Below are 21,144 nucleotides of genomic sequence, written 5' to 3'. Positions count from 1 at the left end.
TTGTCTCAAGCTAGCTCTGGAACAGATCATCCTCCTCAGACCAACAGTGATCATCTGCCAACAAGGGAAACATCTTGTGCTCTTTACAATCATATCTAACATATTCAAAGTTCCTGCTTTGCAAAGGAAAACAAACAAACAAACAAAAAATGATATTTTTCCTGTTTCTGTCTTTTTGAATACAAACGCAGGCCTAAGAACTACAATCTCTAGTAATCCCTTCCCGGGGCTGCAACTGTTAACCTGGCCAGAAGGTGGCAGGGTAATACCATACACTGCAACCTGCTGTTTTAAATTAACTTTTTGCCAGAAAAGGAGTCTGGCTTGAAACAAAAACTGTATTTATATAGAATTCCCTGAACAATCTAAACACTGAACCTTGGTACTAATTAGCTACTATGTTAATTGCCTTGGTTTTAATCTGTTTTAGGCCAACTTTTAAAAGAAAATCCTCTTCTTTGCCTTGCTATTTCAGAACTGGAATCTACTTGGAAATATGTTCACAAAATATGTTCCCAGTCAGCTACCACACACAGAGTGTCTCTGGACAACTGAGCAGGTACTAAATGATTAAGTCTACTAAATAGGGAAGGTAATTTTTATTTGATAATGAAAAATATCTAGGTATATAAATAAAAGCTCCTTCTTAAATGAAGCCAAAACGATTACTCAAAAGAAAGAGAAGGGGAATCATACCCTTTGTTTATATGGAAAAATAATGCTCCAATCATTCTCCTTAAAATCACTAACAGGGAATACATGAAAGCAAAGGGCTGCATTTACCTGCAGTTCCTTCATATAATGGCTCCCTAGCACATTCATTAAGGTCTTTATCCTCTGAAAGAGACTGGGAGGCTCCTCCTGAATCAGAATCCAGCAAAATCTGATTTTCGATGAGGCTGATATCTGCAAAATGGCTACTCAATTCACAGTCTTCAAAGTCAGCAGTGAACTGATGGAGAGAGGCATCACGAGAAGACATGGGAAACGTGCCTTCCAAAACCAAGGGAGAGCCTGGAGGAGACAAGGAGGAAAGGGAGGACCTCGAGGACAGGGAGGCCACAGACTTCGGGGCCTCAGCCAGTGGAGGAGTGTGGCCTGTTGCTGCCGCTGCCACTCCACAGAGTCCACTCTGGCCAGGCTGGCTAGGGGACTTGACCACCTCGTTTTCATGGATGGTGGTGATGGGTCCAGAAGGAATGTAACCGCTTTTCTCTTGCAGAAGGAAGTCCAGTTTATACTGATAATCCACATCTATCTGATCACTTTGACTGCTGTAATAGAGTTCGGTGGAACTGAGGGAGTTGAGTGACCCTCTGCTGGAGGTGTTCAGAGAGCCCCGACTCGATGCCAGGGAACCCAGGCTGCTCCCAGATGACATGGACAGGGTGCTGGCAGAGAGGCTGAAAGACAAAAAGCACACACCATAAAATCTGTTACAAAATGGAAAACCTAATCACAATCCCTACTGGCTCCTTCAGATCTGCAGAGGGAAGAAACCTGCTAAAGAATGGAATCAATGGCCAGGGACAGAGGAACTCCTATATTACGGCCGTGTGTCAGTTAACGACCTGGTCTAGTTCTGAGAAATGCATGGTTAGGTGATTTCATCACTGTGCAAACATCACAGAGTGTACTTACACAAACCCAGACGGTACAGCCTACTGCACACCCAAGCTATGTGGTATAGCCTATTGCTCCCAGGCTACGAACCTGCACAGCAGTTGCTGTTCTGAATACTGTAGGCAATTATAACACAATGGCAGTATTTGTGTATCTAAACATAGCTAAACTAGAAAAAGCACAGTAAAAATACAGTATTACAATCTTACAGGACCACCATCATATATGCAGTCTGCCCTTGACCAAAAAGTCATCATGTGGCACCTAACTGTATACCATGTCTATGCTTCTTCACTAACCTTTTCAGCCTTGCTCTCCAAATACTCTTTAAGTAGCAAATCTATTCTTATTAAACATTATCCTCCTTTTGCAAAAATAAAAGGAATCAAATACCTGTTGATAAGTTTATTTGCATAGACATCTAGAAGCCACTTTGCCATTAAAAAATATTGAAAGCAAGAAAAAACAGGGCAAAAGCGTTAATGTAGTTTTTTATTAAAAAAAAAAGCTTTTTATTTTTAGAGAAAAGAAGGCAAGCTTATAAAAAGAGAGAAGTCACACAAAAGACCCTTGGGTTCGCTCACGTTTCCTCTTTGTGTGTGAATGTGAGGAGTGAGTATTTTTCTCATCAATGTAAGGAAATCTATGGCTATTTTAAGGCAAAGCTCCCCCACTTTCCCTTTTTAAAAAATGGGGCAATGGGAAAAATGCGTTATTTTCCTAAGTGTACTGACAGCTAAAACATATCTTCTTTCTATAACATATTTCAAATGTATTCCAAATATGACACTGGGTTCATGCAAAAGAAAATGTGACTTTAAATCTGATCACTCAAACAGTAACTGTACTACTATAATGATTTTATTTAAAGTAGTTGGAACTAAAGTGAAAAGTAATCAAAGATGAACAAGAACATGCCTGAATGTATTCGGAGAAAAAGCCTTCCCCTCAAAAATCTGATAAGCTCACCTTTTAAGTTGTGAATGCAAATAAGTAGTTAATTTAGTAGTTTCTTCAAGTTTCTGTAGCAGCTCTTTTCTTCTCTCTTCCAATCTCAATCTAGGAAGAAAAAAAATTATTTTCAAATGATTATAACAAAATATGAAAACTAAAAGGAAAGAAAGATTCTCATTGTACAAACATTAAAGATCACAAGGGAAAAATGTGAATGGGCTCCACAGACAGAAAACAGGACACCGGCAAGAAGTGTGGGGGGCAGAGCTGCACGAGCCAAGCTGAAGGATGGGGAGAGAGCGTTATGCCCCATCACCATGTCACTGAGAATTTAAAATTGCTGGTAGCCTAGAATCTTTTTAAATGGGTAAGTAATATGGTCCTTTGAGTTGGGGAAGAAGAGTGAGGAGGAAAATAACCAAGGAAACAAAAAACTAACCAAAGACTAGAATCCTGACACAGATCTGTGACCTGGGAACCCTTTCCTAAAACATTTCACAGCAACAGTAAAGGTCACCCTAAACACCGAATTTAGTAACGCTTGTTCCAACATAGTATTTAGTGATAACATTCCCAACCCTGATTTGGTAAGAATTAGCAATTAAGAAACACTTTTAGTCCACAATACCATTGTGGGCTAATTTGGGCTCAACTGTTTAGGGAAGAGGATGACCTAAAAGTGATTCCCCTTCCGAGCTACAGCACATCTCATCATCCGCGTCGGACTATCATAAAATTTCATCCACATTCAACTGCAAAGCGTCGGACTATCATAAAATTTCATCCACATTCAACTGCAAAAGTTTTTCTTTTTTTTAGAGTACAGCATTATAGAACTGTATGCTTGAATAGTAAGTCATTTAAAAATATACCAAGTACCCAGGGGTTTATGCAACTAAGAGTCTGCGCAAGTATAGTCTATGTCGTGTGAAGGTCTTTAGACATCATGAAATAAAGTAGTTCAGAGCAGTAAGCAGCAGAATGGAATTCAGAAAAAGGGCACCTGGGTTTCTAATCTTGATTTGCAGCTTACTAGCTGCATATCCTTGGTAAGTCGCTGAATCAAGGGTCTTACTTTTCTCATCTGTAAAATGGTGACTATAATTCCCGTGTCTCCCTGGTAAGGCTGTTAAAGTGATCAATGGAGTAATGTATGAGAAAGTGCTCGACAGAGAAGAAAAACAAATCTGACTTGTTCAAAGCCTCAGCATGCCCTGAAAAGTGGTGATATAAAAATTAGCCACTTTTCTTTGGAGAAAAATAAAATTTCCTTAATTTCTAATCTCTTTGAAATGTTATATATGTTTTTGGCAGTAAGGAAACATGCCCATATTTTATTTATAGGTATCTATCCCTTTGATGTGTCAACAACACTATTCCATTATATGTTAAACTAAAAAAAGTAATTCTTGCCATTTTCTTTAATACTTCAAAAGCGCGATAAATTCTTAATTCATGGCTTTCAAAGGTGTATTTTTAAAAGCAGCGGTCATTTTTAAAATCTTTCAAATATAAATAAAAACTCAACAAGGAAAAAAGTAATATGAAGTAGACTAACTGAATTAAAAGTGCACACAGGTCTGAAGAAAGCCCCAAACTCTACTAAAATCCATGTCTTCTGAAACAAGAGAAACACTTCGGAAGGAAGTTTTAAAACTCAATATTGCTTTTATTAAAATGAAGCCTTTTTCTAGTGCTTTCAGGAGGCACCAGGATGACGTCAGAATGTGACCCTGAGCCACACTTTCAGTGCTGTCCCTTCTCCATCACTAGGGAGCGTCCTCAGCCTTCTCCAGGTGATGCTCGGCAGCTGCTCTTCCAGCCCTTTAATGTCTGCTTTGAACCACAGATGCCTGTCTTTGTGTTCTTGTTCATGTTTCCCACTTAGCTCCTACAATCCCAGAATGCAGACATCAGCCCTTTCTCCCTGCAGCACAGGGTGCCCTGGCCAGTCCCTCCGTTCTTGCTGGTGTTGAGATGAAACCTTCCCTGGGAGAAGCATGAGGAAGGCACTGGGGAGAGGCACAGAAACCCTCCTAGTGGGCCGCAGTTTGTCTCTGATGTTATCACCAAAGCCTCTCCTAGCGAAAGCCCGAAGTCTTCCTCAGAATCCAGGTGTATTTCATGTGAAATGCTCTCCCCAACTTCCCCATAACCAGGGGTTAGAAGAAATTGCAGACATCAGCCCTCTCAAAAGGGTGCACACCTGTCTCTCTAGGTTCTTCTCCAACTCCTGCCTGTTGGTCTGTTGGATGAGAAAGGGTTTCCTCTACTTGGCCCTTAAAAGATTCCTCCCCCTGGCCCATCTGCTCCACATCCCCTTTCAAGCTGCCCTTTGTGAAGTGTGGGCCTTCACACCTGCCTGCCTCTGCCCTCAGTGCCCTGCAGGAGAGAAGCACAGCCTGGTTTCTCCTGAACTCAGAATTCTGCACCTAGGGAAAATTTCATGTCATCTATAGAAGCAGGAAGTCCCTTTTCCACTCAAAACTAAGTGACACTCATGCCCCCACCTATTTGCTTTAAAAAATTTTTCAGAAGCAGTGGCAAAAACATTCAAATAATTAAGAAACAATTAAGACGTCTTGGCAATTACAAGGCAAACCCCCAACACTTGTGAGAAAACAAGGAGCAATGTTAAGATCTTACCAGCTATAGGAAAGCACAGAGTTTAAGGAATTTCAATAACTGCATGGAAAGAATACGAAAGATGCATAGAAACACCTTCCCTGCATGGTTTTTTTCATTTGCGAGCAATTTCTCTTTAGGCCTGGCAATGCTTCACCATGAGCACCTCTTTCCCACCACCAGGTGGCGAGCACAGTCGCTGCCATCAGGCCCAGTGGGCGACACTGCAGCCCTGTGGGGGCAGGAACAGAGCCGGGGGGGCTGTAGGATCACACTCAGAGACTGAAAATTCATGTGCATCTAGCTCCTTCAGATACCAACGTTCAGCAATGACTCAGAATCTTGCCAGAGGTCACCCCTGAAATAATGGGGAACCCCAAATATAAGTGGAAAACAGGAATATGTTGGGGAATACGGCAGGTAGCTTTGACAGTCATGTAGGTACCAAGAAGAAAAGGAAGGATTTGGGGTTGGTGGCACACAATCTGTTCTATGATGAAACTGAGTTTCACACAGCAAATCCTACTTCCCAAAAGAAGCTCCAGCCAGCCCTGCTTTGACACTGAGGAGACACTGCTGGCAAGGGTGTTCTCTTCCCTCTTAAACTCCCGGCGTCAGTGCAACAGCAACAATGAGCAGAGCAGAAACCCACACACACAGGAGGAAGACACGAAAGGGTGAAGCCATAAGAAAAAATGCCAGAGCATGGGGGAATAGAAAGCAAAACCATAATAGCAACAGCAAAACCCAAAGCCAGACGAGGTTGTATCTACTTGGGAAAGAAAGGATTCAGTGTTCCCAATGGCAGCAGGTTCTGCTCTTCTGGACATGTGAACTACTGAGTCACTTTGAGCATCCCAGGATAGGAGTTAGAAAGCTTTAAGCTGATCAAGCAAGAATGTCTGAGTCCTTCAACCTTTGATGGCAATGTAAGTATGAGGATTTGCCTTTGGCCATAGACACTGATAAGGAAACTAGTATCCACTTATTTGGAATACTAAATGACCTGGCTCTTCCAGGTAACTCAGAAAGTCAACATACTACATATATAAAATACACGTTTCCCTTCCTGCTAACATCCAATCATGGGAGACAGGGCCATGGAGGTATCATATCCACACCACTTACTCCCCAGATGACACAAACCCAGTGGCTGGATCTCACTAAATAAATAATTTTTAAAATAAATATCTTATAGCTCCTCTTCCTAATGAGTTCAAGCCTACTGTCTCTGGTGAGGTTTGGGCTGTTTGTTAAAAAAAAAAAAAAAAAAAAAAGGAAAAAAAGCCTCCTATTTCGCTGGAATTTTGAGTTACTATGTGTGTGCAAACAAAAGTATAAAGTTTAGGTACTTAGGAAAAAGTCAAAGTTTAGGTTCTCAGGAACAAATTGCTATCTTTAATGTTATATCATGAGTCATTTTTTGGAAGCTCTACTCCTAATAAAAAAGGCAAGCAAGACGCCACCTCAATAAAAACTAAGACAAACAAATATGTCTTCTTTCTCTGCCAGAACAAATCTGGTTTGTAAGTCCTTCCTAGATTCACCTACTACAAAGTAGAACAGCTGAGATGGACGTGGCACATTAGACACGTATGATTATATAAAATTTTATAATATGTAAATGCTATGTAGTAGTATGAAACATCATTGCTGTTTTATACATGGGCCACATAAAAGCTACCTGTTTCATCATAGCTACTGATGACTATCCGTAGCTAGAAACTTTAGTATACAAATTTAGACATATCAGGGTAATTCAGAAAAACAACAGCAACAACAACAACAAAAACAAATTAATTCTCCCTTGCCTTCTTACTCTTTTTGTTCCTTTTGGTCTTTGTCAGATGGGGCCTTGCTTTGCCAGCCTGGCTGACACTTCCCTCAGGCTGACCGTTTGGTCAGCAAAATTAGACAGAAAAGCCAGAACAAGAAGGGAAGAAAAGAAGGGGAAATGGAGGCAAAGATGAGAATTATTAAGAGGGCAGAAGATTATAGTTCAGAGGCTTTTCCTTTTGATACGTTTTCATGTTCCCTACAGCTATGACACTGAGGCTGCGTGTTACCTTGATCAACATTTTAACCCACAGAAGTCAACTCTCCTAAAACGGTTAATGTTGGGGTGGGTGAGTCCCCATGCTAACACCTACCTGGGAATGTCAGAGACGTCTTCCTCTCTCCCTCCCCCTGCTTTTCAAATGTTTTGATATTATGTAGCCATGCAACCCTAACATTTATTGAGGACAAGGAATTAGAAGGCAAGACGCCACAATTTTTTTTTTTGGAAGCAACTGGATTATGGCTGGGTGTTTTAAACTTACTTCCAGGCCACTTGAAATTATATCAATGTGAATTTCTTTCCCATCACCCTGAAACAGGCACTGCTGTTTACTGGCTGGCCTAAAGGATGTACATGCGGTCGTTCTCAATGGCTCTCTGGTCTGTCCTGAAACAGGTATCCAACCCATTCTGCCACCAAGGCCTGGACCCAGGCTCTTATGCAGATGCGTTCATGTCAAACTGACACACAGAGGTCCCTTCACTTAACATTCCAGCTGATCTGTTTTGCAGAACTGGATTTTTTTAGATGGAATAATCAACTCACACCTTCCCAGAGAAAGATGGGAAAATTGCCTAGAGTATTTTCCTTTACAGTTTCACCTGTTTCACGGGAGGGCTGCAACTGACAAACAAAATGCAAGTGAGTACGTTGTGACCTGTTAGGGTATCACAGGGAGGAAGCTGTCTTTTCCTCGTGAAATGACTAGCAATAAACTTTTGCATTCCTGTGAGTAATAAAACCCAGAATAGGAAGCTTCAGTTGCTCTAACAGTCTAGATAATTTTTCTTATCGGAGTGCAATAGTTTATAGCTATTGTTATCAGACTTCATCAATGATGTACATTCCTGGTTTTATGTCAGCATTCCTTAGTTATTCAACATCTGTCACAGGTTTTGCACGTTCCTAAAACACAGAACTTATCCTGTTGGGCATTAGGATGGTGCACTTTATTGTTCTACAGAAAGTCCATTTGTGCTGTTTCTCAGTCCACTAAGAACAGATGCAATTGAGATTTCCAAACCCAGGGAAAATAGTATCCAGTTAAGACACCCCCACAAGAGTTAAGCTGCCCTATTTCCAGAAGGAAAACAAACCTCTCGGCCAGAGCTCTGCTTGGTGCTCCCCTCACAGACAGCAACTCTTCTTCTAGCCGCTGCCTTTCAGCTTCTAGGCGTTCTAATTCATCTTGGGTACGTTTCTGTGGGGTGACGAACTGAAGCTCTTTCAAAAGTTCTTCTTTTTCATTAATCAGCATCAGTTTTTCCTTCTCAATATCCAGTGCCCCAGGCCAGGCCTCACTGTCCAATTTTGACAGTTCAATTTTTAAGTTGGCCATACTAAAAAAAAAAAGATAAAAGAGGTATGCACATACTTAAAACTCCTGAGAAAGGTAAACACAGCCTAAGCCAAATTTGGGGTTGACATGCTGTCCAGATTTTCCTAACTTGACCTTACCAGAAAGAGGTGTGGTCTACTGGTGAGAGGCCGGAGTGGGAGCAGCAGCCTTGCACACCAGTCTCTGGGCCTGTCTCTGCACTCAGCTGTCACCCACTTCTTTCCCCCATCTTTAAAATGTAAGTGAGCATACCCAGCTACCTGACAAAAGGGTGAAGGCCAAGTACACAGAGGCTTCAAAAGCTGAGTGCTCTGGGCGCCACGAGAGGCCAGCTCTGACGTGTGACTGCCTGTGTAGGTGACAGGAAAGATGCCTGGGGGGTTCCCTTTAAAAAAACTGAGGTGAATGATGTCTGAGATGCCATCACTATACATTTTATTCCAATGTGTTTTAGATGCTGTCCGCTAGTAAAACGGGAACCCCAGGGCAGGCTGGACAGAGACTAGGACATTAGTAAGTCAGGGAAAGAGAGAGCAGCAAAGAGAGCAGTGGTGTGGCCAACTGGTATGAAAGCAGTTGGGCCAGGTGCAGTGGCTCATGCCTGTAATCTGACACTTTGGGAGGACAAGCAGCACGATCATGTGAGGCCATGAGTTCGAGACCAGCCTGGGCAACATAGCGAGACCCTGTCTCTACCAAAAATATTTAAAAAATTTTAAAAATTAGCCAGGTGTGGTGATGTGTGTGCCTGTGGTCCCTGCTCCTTGGGAGGCTAAGGTGAGATCACTTGAGCCCAGGAGTTTGAGGCCGCAGTGAGCCATAACTGCGCCACTGCACTCCTGCCTGGGTGACAGAGCAAGACCCTGGGAGGGAGTCAGGGGTTGATCCATCAAGGCTCCCCCATTGCCAAAGAGAAGGGGCAGGGCTTGGCCTTCTGCCGTTCACATTCTCCTTAAGCTGCATGTGAGTCTCCTCCCCATCAGTGCCCCGACTGGTGTACAAGCCATTTACTGAGCAGTCATTGCACTGACACTTTATACATTATTGTGCTAGCCCTGTGGTTGCTCTGTACACAGCTATTTACAGGCAGCATACGGTGGACCTTCACTAGTACAGGCAGCTGGCATGACACCACCGGAGTGACAACAGGTGCTGAAGTGATGTGGACAGGGACAGGAGAAGGAGGAGGAAAATGCACCAAAGGCAAATCTCACTGTTTCCATAATTTTGCCTGACCCCAGATTTCTCTTATGTCTAGAGCTTCGTAACACATGGTAGAGTTAACATTACCCCCGACTCAGTACGAATGTCCTAACCACCTGAGTCAAATAATTTGCTACGTGGCACTGTAAAGACAATCAGGACTGTTCATAAGGTAAGCGGCACATGGTTCTTTCGACCATAACGACAAGATCTCAGTGAACTATGAACTCCACTGATGTCTGCACAAGGAATCTATGTTTCTACAGAAAAACGTTGGATGATTACTTTGGATATTGTTAACAGTACACACCAAAATACGAAAAACAGAAAAGAAATACTTTCCCATTTTCATGGGAGAACTTGTAGAAGGGAAGAGAAAAGGTGAATGAAAAACATAATCAAGAGCAAAGATGGAAGTAGATCTATACCTTTGTGCCATAAGTTTCTTGTTCTAATTAAAAATAAAATTGCATGTTAGACTGGCACGGTGTATGCAGTGTACTTCTGATTTTCTCCCACCATCTGCACTTATGATAGATGTAAGTAACATCAGCTATTCTTCAGCTTTAACCACAAAATTATAAACAACTGTCTCAACATACTAGAAAATTCATCATCAAAATGCTAAATAAGCATGATATTATTAGCTTCATTAAGCACATAAAACAAGGGCTGGAGGAGAAAACAGATTTCAGAGAAACACAACCTGCCTCTTTACTTAATCAGAATTGAGGAGGAAAAAGCATTTTCAACATATGCATAAGCGCTTGAGATTTACTTTCTCATCAGCATCACTAGTAACTTTAAAACAAAACCCCAAATGGCACGCCAATGCAACCAAGTGGGAAAGAACCAATGTCTGAAGTTTTGATGTGACTGAATTAACCAACTGAACCAGGAACAATAACATAATACAGGAAAAAGAGGCGCCCGTTTATTATTTGTGTCATCAGACATTAGGCAGGTCTTAAATTTTATTTTAGAAGGAGTGTTCCAAATTTGGGAAGCAGAATATGAAGAAGAGTTTTAGAAGCACCTAGGAAGAGAAATGTGATGTGAGCTCCAGATAAAATTAACTTAGAAGTCAAAGGAGGGTGAAAGTTGAAGCTGATCCATGGGAAGCAAGAGTCAAGACTGAAAGAATGCAGGGGCATAAGGCCCAGTTCTCCAAGATTCTCTTTCAGAAAAGCAGACCCAATTCATGGCTTTGTCCACAGCCCTGCCCAGGTGGACACACAACAAGGGGACCACAGGCACTATCTACCGAAAGCTGGCACATTGCCGGGCCACAAAACCAGAAGTTGATCCTCAATACTTATTGAAGGGAAGGCACTAATCTGGGCACTGAGAAGGAGATAATAAAGCCTAAACATTTTTTCCTAACCTGAAGAAATTAAGAATCTCCCAGAGAAAATTTAAAGGCATTAAAATTAGCTGAGTAAATTGCTGTTCAGATCGCCTAAGTGACTTGTTCGAGCTCACATGGTTAATAATTTGTGGAATGAAGCTTAGGTTTCTTTCAGGAAGTGAGGAACCAAGTAATATTAAGAATACAGGTTACATAGAGGTGAATATTGTATTTATTTTACTTTGTTAAAGCCTGATAACCTCTAAGGACTACGGCCAATTGCTTTTAAGTTATCATCATCACCAATAATAAGGAATATACTTCAATATCTGGTTCTCAGCTGAGCTTTTCATGGTCATGGGGAGAAACATGATAAATTCCTGTTTCTTGCAGGACGATAATGCAGTTTCTCCCAATGTCCTCCTAAATAATAACCCAATGGCATTTTAAAGCTCTTATGAGGAAAATAATGAAATCAAATGTATCAGTATAATCCTTTCCCTCATAATAAGGAGTTCTATATTATGAAAAATATTTGAGTCTATCTACTAGATACGGATAGTGAAATCTCTTTTTTGTTGTTGTTGTTGAGACGGAAGTTTCTTGTGTCTCACTCCAGCAGAATCACAAAGTAAGTAAAAGATAGCACAGGGATTAAGAAGAGTTTATGAGGTAAAAGAGAGAAATGAGAATCTCTCTTCCTTTTCCCTAACGTAAGTCGACTGGAACTGCCACCTCAGCACCTTCAAGGACATTAGCAGTAAGACTTCCCTTCAAATCAAAGGCAAATAAATCAATACTTATTTGCCTTAGAACTCCTCAACAGCCATTTAGTCCTATACCTGAACCACTGTATCATGTTTCCATCAAAGCAACCAATCTTCTCACTTTTAATTGAGAGTTAAGTATTGTACCAACTCAAAGCTTCTTTTTTCTCAGAGGAGAAGGGGGCAATTTCATTTGTATACTTCTCATTAATTCTCCCTGTTCTTTAGCTTTTGGTGGCTGGGGGGCGGGGGGTGGGGGGAAGAAAAGGTAGACCAGAGAGGAAGCAGCCCTGACATGCTAAAAACCGAAGGGTGGCCTTGGTAAGAATGTATGGGGAGTGCCCAGCAGATGTCACCACAGGAGTAAAGATTAATTCTGGAAAAGAAAATGTTTGAGCCATGCACAAAACAGCTTCTCTGTCATTACCTTCTTTTGGCTTCTTCATACTGTAGGCTTAGCCTGACCTTTTCAGCTAAATTTGATCTACTTCTTACTCCAATCTAGTGGAAAAAGAAAAAGGAAAAAAGTCAATTAACTCTGCTAATGAATGAAGTAAATTGCTTTTGTTTCTGGGAAGTATGTGTAATTGAAAAGTTAAAGAAGATGGTACTGAAATTGGGAAATACCAATTTTAAAAGACACTTATTTTATTGTCTCAGTAGGGGCAAAACATTTCTTTCAATTCAAGCTCATCTGTTTTTCAAAGACTCTAACATTATTTTCTCTACACGTTAAATTCAAGATAAAAAATATCCTGATACTGTAAATACCAAGGTAAATGTGTCTGGTATCTCAGAGTTTATGAAGGGTGTACAGGTCAATAAAATTTATGAACTGGAACTAATTTTTTTGCCTTTATGAGCCTAATTTCTAGCATTTAGCTTTCAACTGTACAAAATATAAACTAAATAAGTTCAAAAATTAATTTTCAAACAGGTAAGCCCTACTGTTGATCTCTACCTGTTTTACTTTCACAGCACATATTTCAAAGCAGCATAAAAGAATATGAAAATAAATGGGAATGTACTGAGAAGTAAATACCTGCTAATGGCATCCCAAAATGGAGAAGGTAAAATAGTTAACAATAGCCAAGCCACATTAAATATTTAAATGGCAGATATAAATCACAAATTAAACATTTTAATATAATCAATTAAGATTTACAAAAACAAGTTTTCTTATTAGTCTTAAAAGGCATGTTTTTCTGTTTCTCATTGGCCTAATGTTTATTTGAAAGGACCTACATTTCCAAGACTCTAAACGTAATAGGAAAAAGTTAAATTCTTATATGCCTCTAGCCTTTCAGCGTGTCTCTAAAGGAATATAGCATGAGAAAGTTTGAACAAAGCTACTCATATGGACAAATCCTGACATGCTTGGCACCTAGATAGAAAAGATAAGGCTATGATTTTTAAAACTAATCTTACGAAAATGGAACACTGAATGCACACAGCCAGAATCCAAGTCACATATACTTCTGGTTCCAGTTCACCATCCATATTGCAATTAAGGCCCATCAAGGACAACACTGGGCCAACTCTTCAGCATAGATAACTTACATCTCCGGAAATGCTTGTTTGTGACCCAGCATCAAGGGTCTGTCTGGAGAGACATAAATGAGAGTTCACAGGACTACATCTCAAATCTGGCTCAGATCTGCCAATGTTCTGATCCAAATGAAACCGCTCCTGCAGCTTAGCAAGACTCTGTTCAGAAAACACAAAGTGTTTCATAAAGCTTAACATGTAAGACAGCAAACCTTCCCTACCAGGTGAAATTAAAAGGAAAGAGCTAATCTCAATGGAAAAAAACAACTTTATTTTAGTAGGTACTTACCATTTTATATAACTGAAAAAATAACAGCAGGATATAATTTTGCACCTACATACATGTGACTTTGGAAGCGAGATCATATTAAACCAGTTGTCTTATCTATTTCAAAATAGCATTTTCCTATGAACGGTATCTTTAAAATACATGCATGTCTTATTTCTAAAAATTTCATTAAGAAGTTATCTCTATTTCAATAGGAACCCACTCACTTCATGCAGCTGAAATTGTGGAAACAGAATATCTATAACATAATCTCTCATTTTAGATACAGTAAAAGAACTTCCTACTTTGAAGACTTTTTCAATTAAGCCATTGTATATCTGGACAGGACCCAAGAGATTATTTAGCTCACATCAATGTTAGGGATTAGGAAACTGAGGCTCAGAAGTTGCTAATGAGTGGCACAGGCATGGAACAAGCCCATCTGTGTGTCTACTGCATGGCACTGCCTGTGGTGACATGTTTGGCTTGGTAAAGAGAATAATCAAAAGCAAATGTGCCTGCTGTGGGCACTCAGGTTTAATAAACTGTGTTTACTTTAGAGTAAGGATATGAACAAGTGAAAGTATTGAAAAGGGAAGACTAATCCGAATCACTCAAAACAATAAAAAGGAAACCCTAGGGTAATCCTAATAAAATGATAAGAAACCATTATTATCAACAAAAGAGCCTGTATTTAATCCTGATATTTAAAATTTTCATGATTAGGAGGAATTGGAAATATCAGAGATCTGAAATTTTTTACCTAACTTTCTCTATTTTCTCTCAAAGGGATATATATACTATATACTACATATATAATATATATACTATATATTATATATGTAGTATATAGTATATAGTATATATAGTACATATAGTATATATAGTATATAGTACATATAGTATATAGTATATATAGTATATATAGTATATAGTATATATAGTATATATAGCATATATAGTATATAGTATATATAGTATATATAGCATATAAATAGTATATAGTATATATAGTATATATAGTATATATAGCATATATATAGTATATATAGTATATATAGTATATATAGCATATATATAGTATATAATATATAGTATATATATAGTATATACAGTATATATAGTGTATATATAGTATATATATAGTATAAATAGTATATATAGTATATATATATGAGGATAAAACTTAAATGGTCACATCAAATAATATAGAAAAGAACAAAAAAACCTTTTAGTGACCTTGTGCAAGTCTTTTCTATTTTTCCATCTATACAGTGAAAAAAAGTCAGTGTTCCTCAAACTCATCTGTGATGGCAATGCATTCTATCAATTTAGTAGGTTGTTACTAGTATTTTTTTAAATGAAATAGAAGATACTAGAAAATAAAATCAGAGTACATCACCAGTTTAAGATTAGGCATATTTCTGTGAAATTCATTTGGAGTGTGTATGTGTGTGTGTGCGCGTGCATGCACACCTGTGTATCTATAGGTACACACAATTGTGTGTTACTGGGTTTTGATGTAAAATCTATTTCTTACTGTGGTCAAAGAGGTTTGAAAGTCACAGAAGATATCTAAAGTTTCTTCTAACTCTATTGTCAATCTCTGCATCTACTAATTAATGTAATTTAGTAACTGAAAAGGGATCTAATCTTTTAATTTAATCAGGCCTGCAGATGAATCCAAAGTTTATAGGAAGAACGAAAGATGACCTAAAATTGTTGAATTAGAAGGTTCCAATGTAGATTTGCTCCAGTTCTATTAACTTTTTTTTTTAAAGGACCTACTACATGCATTTCTGGAATGACTGACTTAATCAGCAAGACAATTGTGGAACAAAACCAAAATACACACAAGTAAAGTCTTGCATGTGTTATATGTATGTTAAAACCACGTTAACCCAGACTGCCTGAGTTTGAACCATAGTCTTGCTACTTACCAGCTGTATGACTTTAAGAAACTTTAATTTTCCTGTGCTGAAATTTCCTCGTCTGTAAGCTGAGAATAATAACAGTGCCTACCTTTAGTGGCTGTTGTAAGGATCAAAGGAATTATTTATATGCAAGGCAGTTAGAAGAATGTCTGGCACAAAGTCAGTATTTATAATTACATGCTATTATTATTTTGTCTTTTCTATTAGATTTCTTCTTGCAAGTAATGCAAAATTATATGGACCCAAGAATATTTATCTATATTCAACTAATATTTTGAAAACCAACATCAAGTAGTTAAATATGGTATTTAAATGTAGATGTTCTATTGAGAATGTAAACATCATCAGTGACTCTAACATTTTCCCATAGATGCGGACTAAATTATCCCTCAGCTAAGTAAGAACTCCAAATATACGAAAGAAGAATTCTTAGTGTTTGGGATGGAGGGAAGGAGAGGAAGAGAGACACCCTTAAAAAAAAACTTGACTGTATTTGATAGTATAGATACTGAGAATACTGATCACTTAATGGCTATTTTGTGTTTTCTACACATGATGCTGGATCACTGGGAGTTAAGACCCACAGGCTGAGAAGCGAACAGGTTTAGTAAGGGGATCTATGGCCATTGGCAGCTTTGCTAGGGTAACTGTATAGGCATCCCCCAGCTGGGTCAGCACTCCCCGCCCCACCCTTAGCTGGCACCCCAGAATCAACTGGGTTGGAAAACTTTTCTAAGCTCCTCACATAGCCTCATCCCCAAAAGGCAAGCCTTCTACTTACTGATGGCAAATGATATATCCCTTGTGTATCCTGGGCTGAGAATTCTGCTTACTGGGGACTCATATGAAGTTTTCAGTGAGTTTCAGGGTGCACCAAGATGTTAATCTCCTCACATGAGCTCCAGGCCCCACCACCCACTATCTCAAAGGCCATCCAAAGGCTGCTTACAACGAAGCCTACCAGTCACTTGGAATCACTCTGCTCTCCTCCAAGGCAGCAGGCTACCTTTGTGCCTGCAACAATCTCCACAGGGCCCATTCTGCACAAATGTGGCAGAGGTAGAAGGGTCATCCAGACTCTGAGGGAGCACTTCTGCCCCAGTAAGAGTTTCTGGGGGCCTCAGAAGGTAGAAGTTTGGCTTAACAAAATGTTTTATAATGTACCTGCATCAGATCTTGTTTTTCTTTTTCTCCTGAGCTAATTGCCTTTCTGATAGATTTTAGTTCTGTTAGAATGGCTTTGGCTTCACTGAGTTCATACCCGCTCTGGCCTCCAGACATTTTTTTATCAATTCTGTGAAAAGAGAAAAAGAAAGAAAAAATATCAAAGAATGATAGCATATAAGTTAAGCAGAGAGTAGGAAGTGGTTTGGAATTGTCTCAGTTGGATGATTATTTCACTGCTGACTGTCATATACCAGCAATCATCTTTTCAGGCGGTTTCTCCTCCTTTCTCTCTCTTTTTTTTTTTTTTTTTTTTTTTTTTGAGATGGAGTCTTGTTCTGTCGCCCAGGCTGGAGTGCAGTGGCATGATCTCAGCTCACTGCAAACTACGCCTCCTGGGTTCAAGTAATTCTCCTGCCTCAGCCTCCCGAGTAGCTGGGATTACAGGCACCCGCCACGATGCCCGGCTAATTTTTGTATTTTTGGTAAAGACGGGGTTTCACCATGCTGGCCAGGCTTGAACTCCTGACCTCGTGATCCGCACGTCTCGGCCCCTCCTTTCTCTTTCAATCACAGGCAGCTAAGATTTCTCCCATCCCTCACTTCAAACCCAGTCCATTTCTAATCACTTTTGGGCTCAAACAAATGCATGTCTCTTTGCCTTCAATCTGTTTGAATGATCCCACTGCTGGCTGAACCCAAACCTTATCAAGTGCTGATCCTGATCTTCACCCAAGAAAGGTAAAAGACGTGGGCAAATGCTTTAGCTGAAGAACACAGAGGCAAGTAGACTGCCACCTGATTTTACATAATGTTTTGCTGTAATGTCTGTGCAAAACCTGGCACAGGGCCTGCAGCTTGGGAGGCCTTTAATAAATGGTTAATAAATAAATTATTATTTATACTAGTGAGTATCCTACAATGTTTGGATTGTGTGGTTAGTTTTTTATTTCTCTCTCTCTCTCTATATATATATGTATATAATATTTATTCTGCTTTTATGAAAGTTATGAGTCAAGATAAAATTGCTTGACTTGCTGGATGAGTTCAAACTTAGGAAAACGGCAGAAGGGCAGTAGTCATTTCTCAACTCATATTGAATAAACAGCTCTTCAATGAGCTAATTTATTATCCCTGCAGAGCTGCTTACCAAGTGTCCTTACAGTTCACATCGTCACCTTAGGCTAGAGGATTTCATGTAACCTAATTCTTTGTGTTTGAAGGGCCTAATCGAATTACCTAATTCTTTTAAAAAAATAGTTTCATGTACTCTTCATGATCACTCTCCTGGTCCTCCTCAGCTGCCTGTGCTATCCGGGATTCATTATGAATACAATTCATGATCATTCTCCTGGTCCTCCTCAGCTGCCTGTGCTATCTGGGATTCATTATGAATACTGCACGAGTTCTCCTTGTGGGACATATGGCTATGCCTCTGCCCCACCCAACAACTCTATACACGTTCTTAGACATATTTTTGGTTTTATCCAGAGTCTCCAGAGAAATAGTACCTACTGAATCGGGGAAAACAGGTTGTTTTAAACTCGTTTGGTTTAAAACATTTAATAATTAATACTTATTTTCAATGTGAAAGGTATAATCTGAAAAAAAATAAAGCAATGCCATCTTAATCACTCTTCCAAACAAAGTCCACTCAAACAAGAGCGGTTTATAGATAATGTATTTCCCCAAGTACTGTTTTAGTAACTATCTTATGCTGCTGAACAAGCAATTAAAGACTTCAAGAACCTAAGAAAATAAAATAAACTTGATCATAAGATCATCTGATAGTAAAGTACAACCAATCAAGTCACAGATTAAACACACACACACACACACACACACACACACACAGTGTTTAGAATGGGAAGGGCCCCTAAAGATCCCCTAGTCACATTTCTTCCAAATGAAGAAGGCAAGGGAGAAACTGAATGCAAATTTATACCCCAAATTGCACAGACACTTAGCTAGTAGGGGAACTATCCTAAAATGACAGATTCAGAACTGGGGCTCTTATGACTACCACATTTAGAATATCTGATGGGACTAGTGAAGTACTTTGAATATCAGCTAATTCTACTTATTTGGGAAGAGATTTATCAATGGAATTTCTGACTCCCTGAAGTATTATATCCACCAACTTGGCTGAGGAAATGGCTTATTAAATAAAACAAATGATATTTCCAAATATAGCATTTTGGCATTTTCAAATGTAGCACCTTTTAACTAAAAATAAAAACTAAAATGTGGGGTTTCATAAAATAGGTAGTAATAGGGATATCTGAAATTGTGTCAAAGTGAATTTCTAAAACTCAAGTAATTTCTTCCTGTTTGTGTAAAGTCTTCAGAATTTAATGATAAAACAAATCTTTGATTCAGAAATGAACATAAACTTTATCATTTGAAAATAAAAGCAGGTAAGCTGTTTTCAGAAAAAAACCTTAACATTTAAAAAATAAAAGCAGGACTGGTTCAAGACTGCTAATTTAAATTTCAGAGAGCTCTGAATACATGAAAATTTCTTGGCTATCCACTGCTCAACAGAATGCTAAATGTGAAGAACACAGCTCAGCTTTTACCATGGAACGTTTCTGCTCTTTTTCTTTTGCCTCCTTTGAACTTCTCTAAGTGCTGCCTTTTTCCTTTATTTCACTGTTTCTTGTTTTTCTCCTCCACTTTTCATTTCCCACCTTTTCTCTTTTGACCCTAACTTGTCATAAAATAAACCGAAGTATGAGCATCATTTGCTGACTTAAAGTATCATGCTTTTTGTTCTTAATATGAGAAAAGCTGTTTTTTTTCTTAAAATTTCTTTTGGAAGTTCTTGACTTGAGTGTGCCCTATAACTAATTTTCAATCAATATATTAGTCTCTTTTGAAAGATAAAATATGTTCACTTGCATTCCTTCTCTGGAAAGTGTATACCTTGAGAACCAAATTTTCACAGAATCTGTATATGCCTGTGACTTGCTGTTTCATCACTAGCCTGTTTTCCAATTCTGAATGCACACTGGAGGCAGCAAATGGAAATAGGCATCTTCCTGGTATCCATTTACACATATACTACACTGCTGCTTAGGCTGAAGTCAAATTTGGGACCACAAACTGAAATGAATAACGTAGAGAACAATGCCACATTTGTCTACCCAGTATAAAACTATTGTACCAAGTAAAATGAAAGCTCAAGTTTAAATTACATTATAATTCCAGATTCAACAAATATATTCCATTCTATTGTAAATAAATGAAAAGTTACAAAAGCCTACAATCAGATTCTATTTAAATCTTTTCCTGAAATATATTTTCTGTCATGCCACAAATATAAGTCCCTTTATAGTATCAAGAATGTGGTTTCTTAAAAAGTCTGGCTGCTGGGTTTGATTGTTGATCATTCAGTGTTTTAGTAGTATGGTGGTTAACATTTGAATAAGAACAGCTTTATTTTGTCTATAGTTAAGATAAACAGGAGAGGTCTCTGATGTTAGATATCATATCTTTCTGCTCTCGGTTCAAGGGATTAGAATCATTCCAAGAGAATGCCTGAATTTCTACAACAAATGTCTATTGTTTTCTTGTGGAATGTTATTGACAGATTCTTAAACATGCCTTAGATTCCTATAAAAATTGCTTGCAAGCAAACTGCTTTGAAACAATACAGCATTGTTACATCAATATAACAAAGACAGCAAGTATGGCTAACCTTTAATCCCAAATGGTGACGCGAGTTATAATTTCACGTGCCTTAAAAATGTGGAACATATGGCTAAACACGTTACGGCACTCTTCAAACTCTGTTTTCTCTCCCCACCCCCACCACGAAGCCCTGCTTTATGCTGATAAACAATTACTAAATAATGCATTTATGTCATTCTAGTTCTGCTTGGTTTATCGGGGAGCTCTGCAACCAGCTGAGGTTCTTACAACAGGGCTGGACTTGAGAAGCACTTGGGATCTCATAAAATATACCTGGCATAGAGACTAGAAACATTATTTTCCTAAGCACTCTCCAGATTACTCTAATATGCAGTCAGGTTTGAGAACCACTAGGATGGGAGCATCTGAAGGAGTATCAGGGTCATGATTCTATGCGGTGAGCAGGAAAAAAGGAGTCTGGATGATAACAGCACGTGTGAAATTAAAGTCATGCGTCTGACTGGTGGTCAAGAGCAGTGCCTGCGTATCCCAAGATATGTCTAATCACCCAAACAAGAACAACCAGTTTGTTTATCTGGCCAGTGACACACAGGATCTTTAAAGGGGCTTGCTGCTTGGAGCATCCCAAATAAGAGCAGAAGGCAAAGTAAGATTCCAC

At 39.1% G+C, this 21,144-nt stretch overlaps 1 protein-coding gene across 1 annotated transcript in view; it reads right to left on the bottom strand.

The window, feature by feature from the left end:
- WWC2 (WW and C2 domain containing 2) overlaps positions 1–21,144 on the bottom strand; it is a 215,104-nt gene that overhangs the window by 52,441 nt on the left and 141,519 nt on the right. Inside the window, 6 exon segments of the mRNA XM_054683510.2 lie at positions 784–1,403; positions 2,593–2,682; positions 8,359–8,601; positions 12,346–12,419; positions 13,479–13,625; positions 16,833–16,962. Coding sequence (XP_054539485.1) covers positions 784–1,403; positions 2,593–2,682; positions 8,359–8,601; positions 12,346–12,419; positions 13,479–13,625; positions 16,833–16,962 — 1,304 coding nt within the window.

The sequence above is a fragment of the Pan troglodytes genome, chromosome 3 (genome assembly GCF_028858775.2).
Source record: "Pan troglodytes isolate AG18354 chromosome 3, NHGRI_mPanTro3-v2.0_pri, whole genome shotgun sequence".
Classification (NCBI taxonomy): domain Eukaryota; kingdom Metazoa; phylum Chordata; class Mammalia; order Primates; family Hominidae; genus Pan; species Pan troglodytes.
Note: the sequence above shows the minus strand (reverse complement) of the source record. Positions and strands in the feature narration are given on the sequence as shown.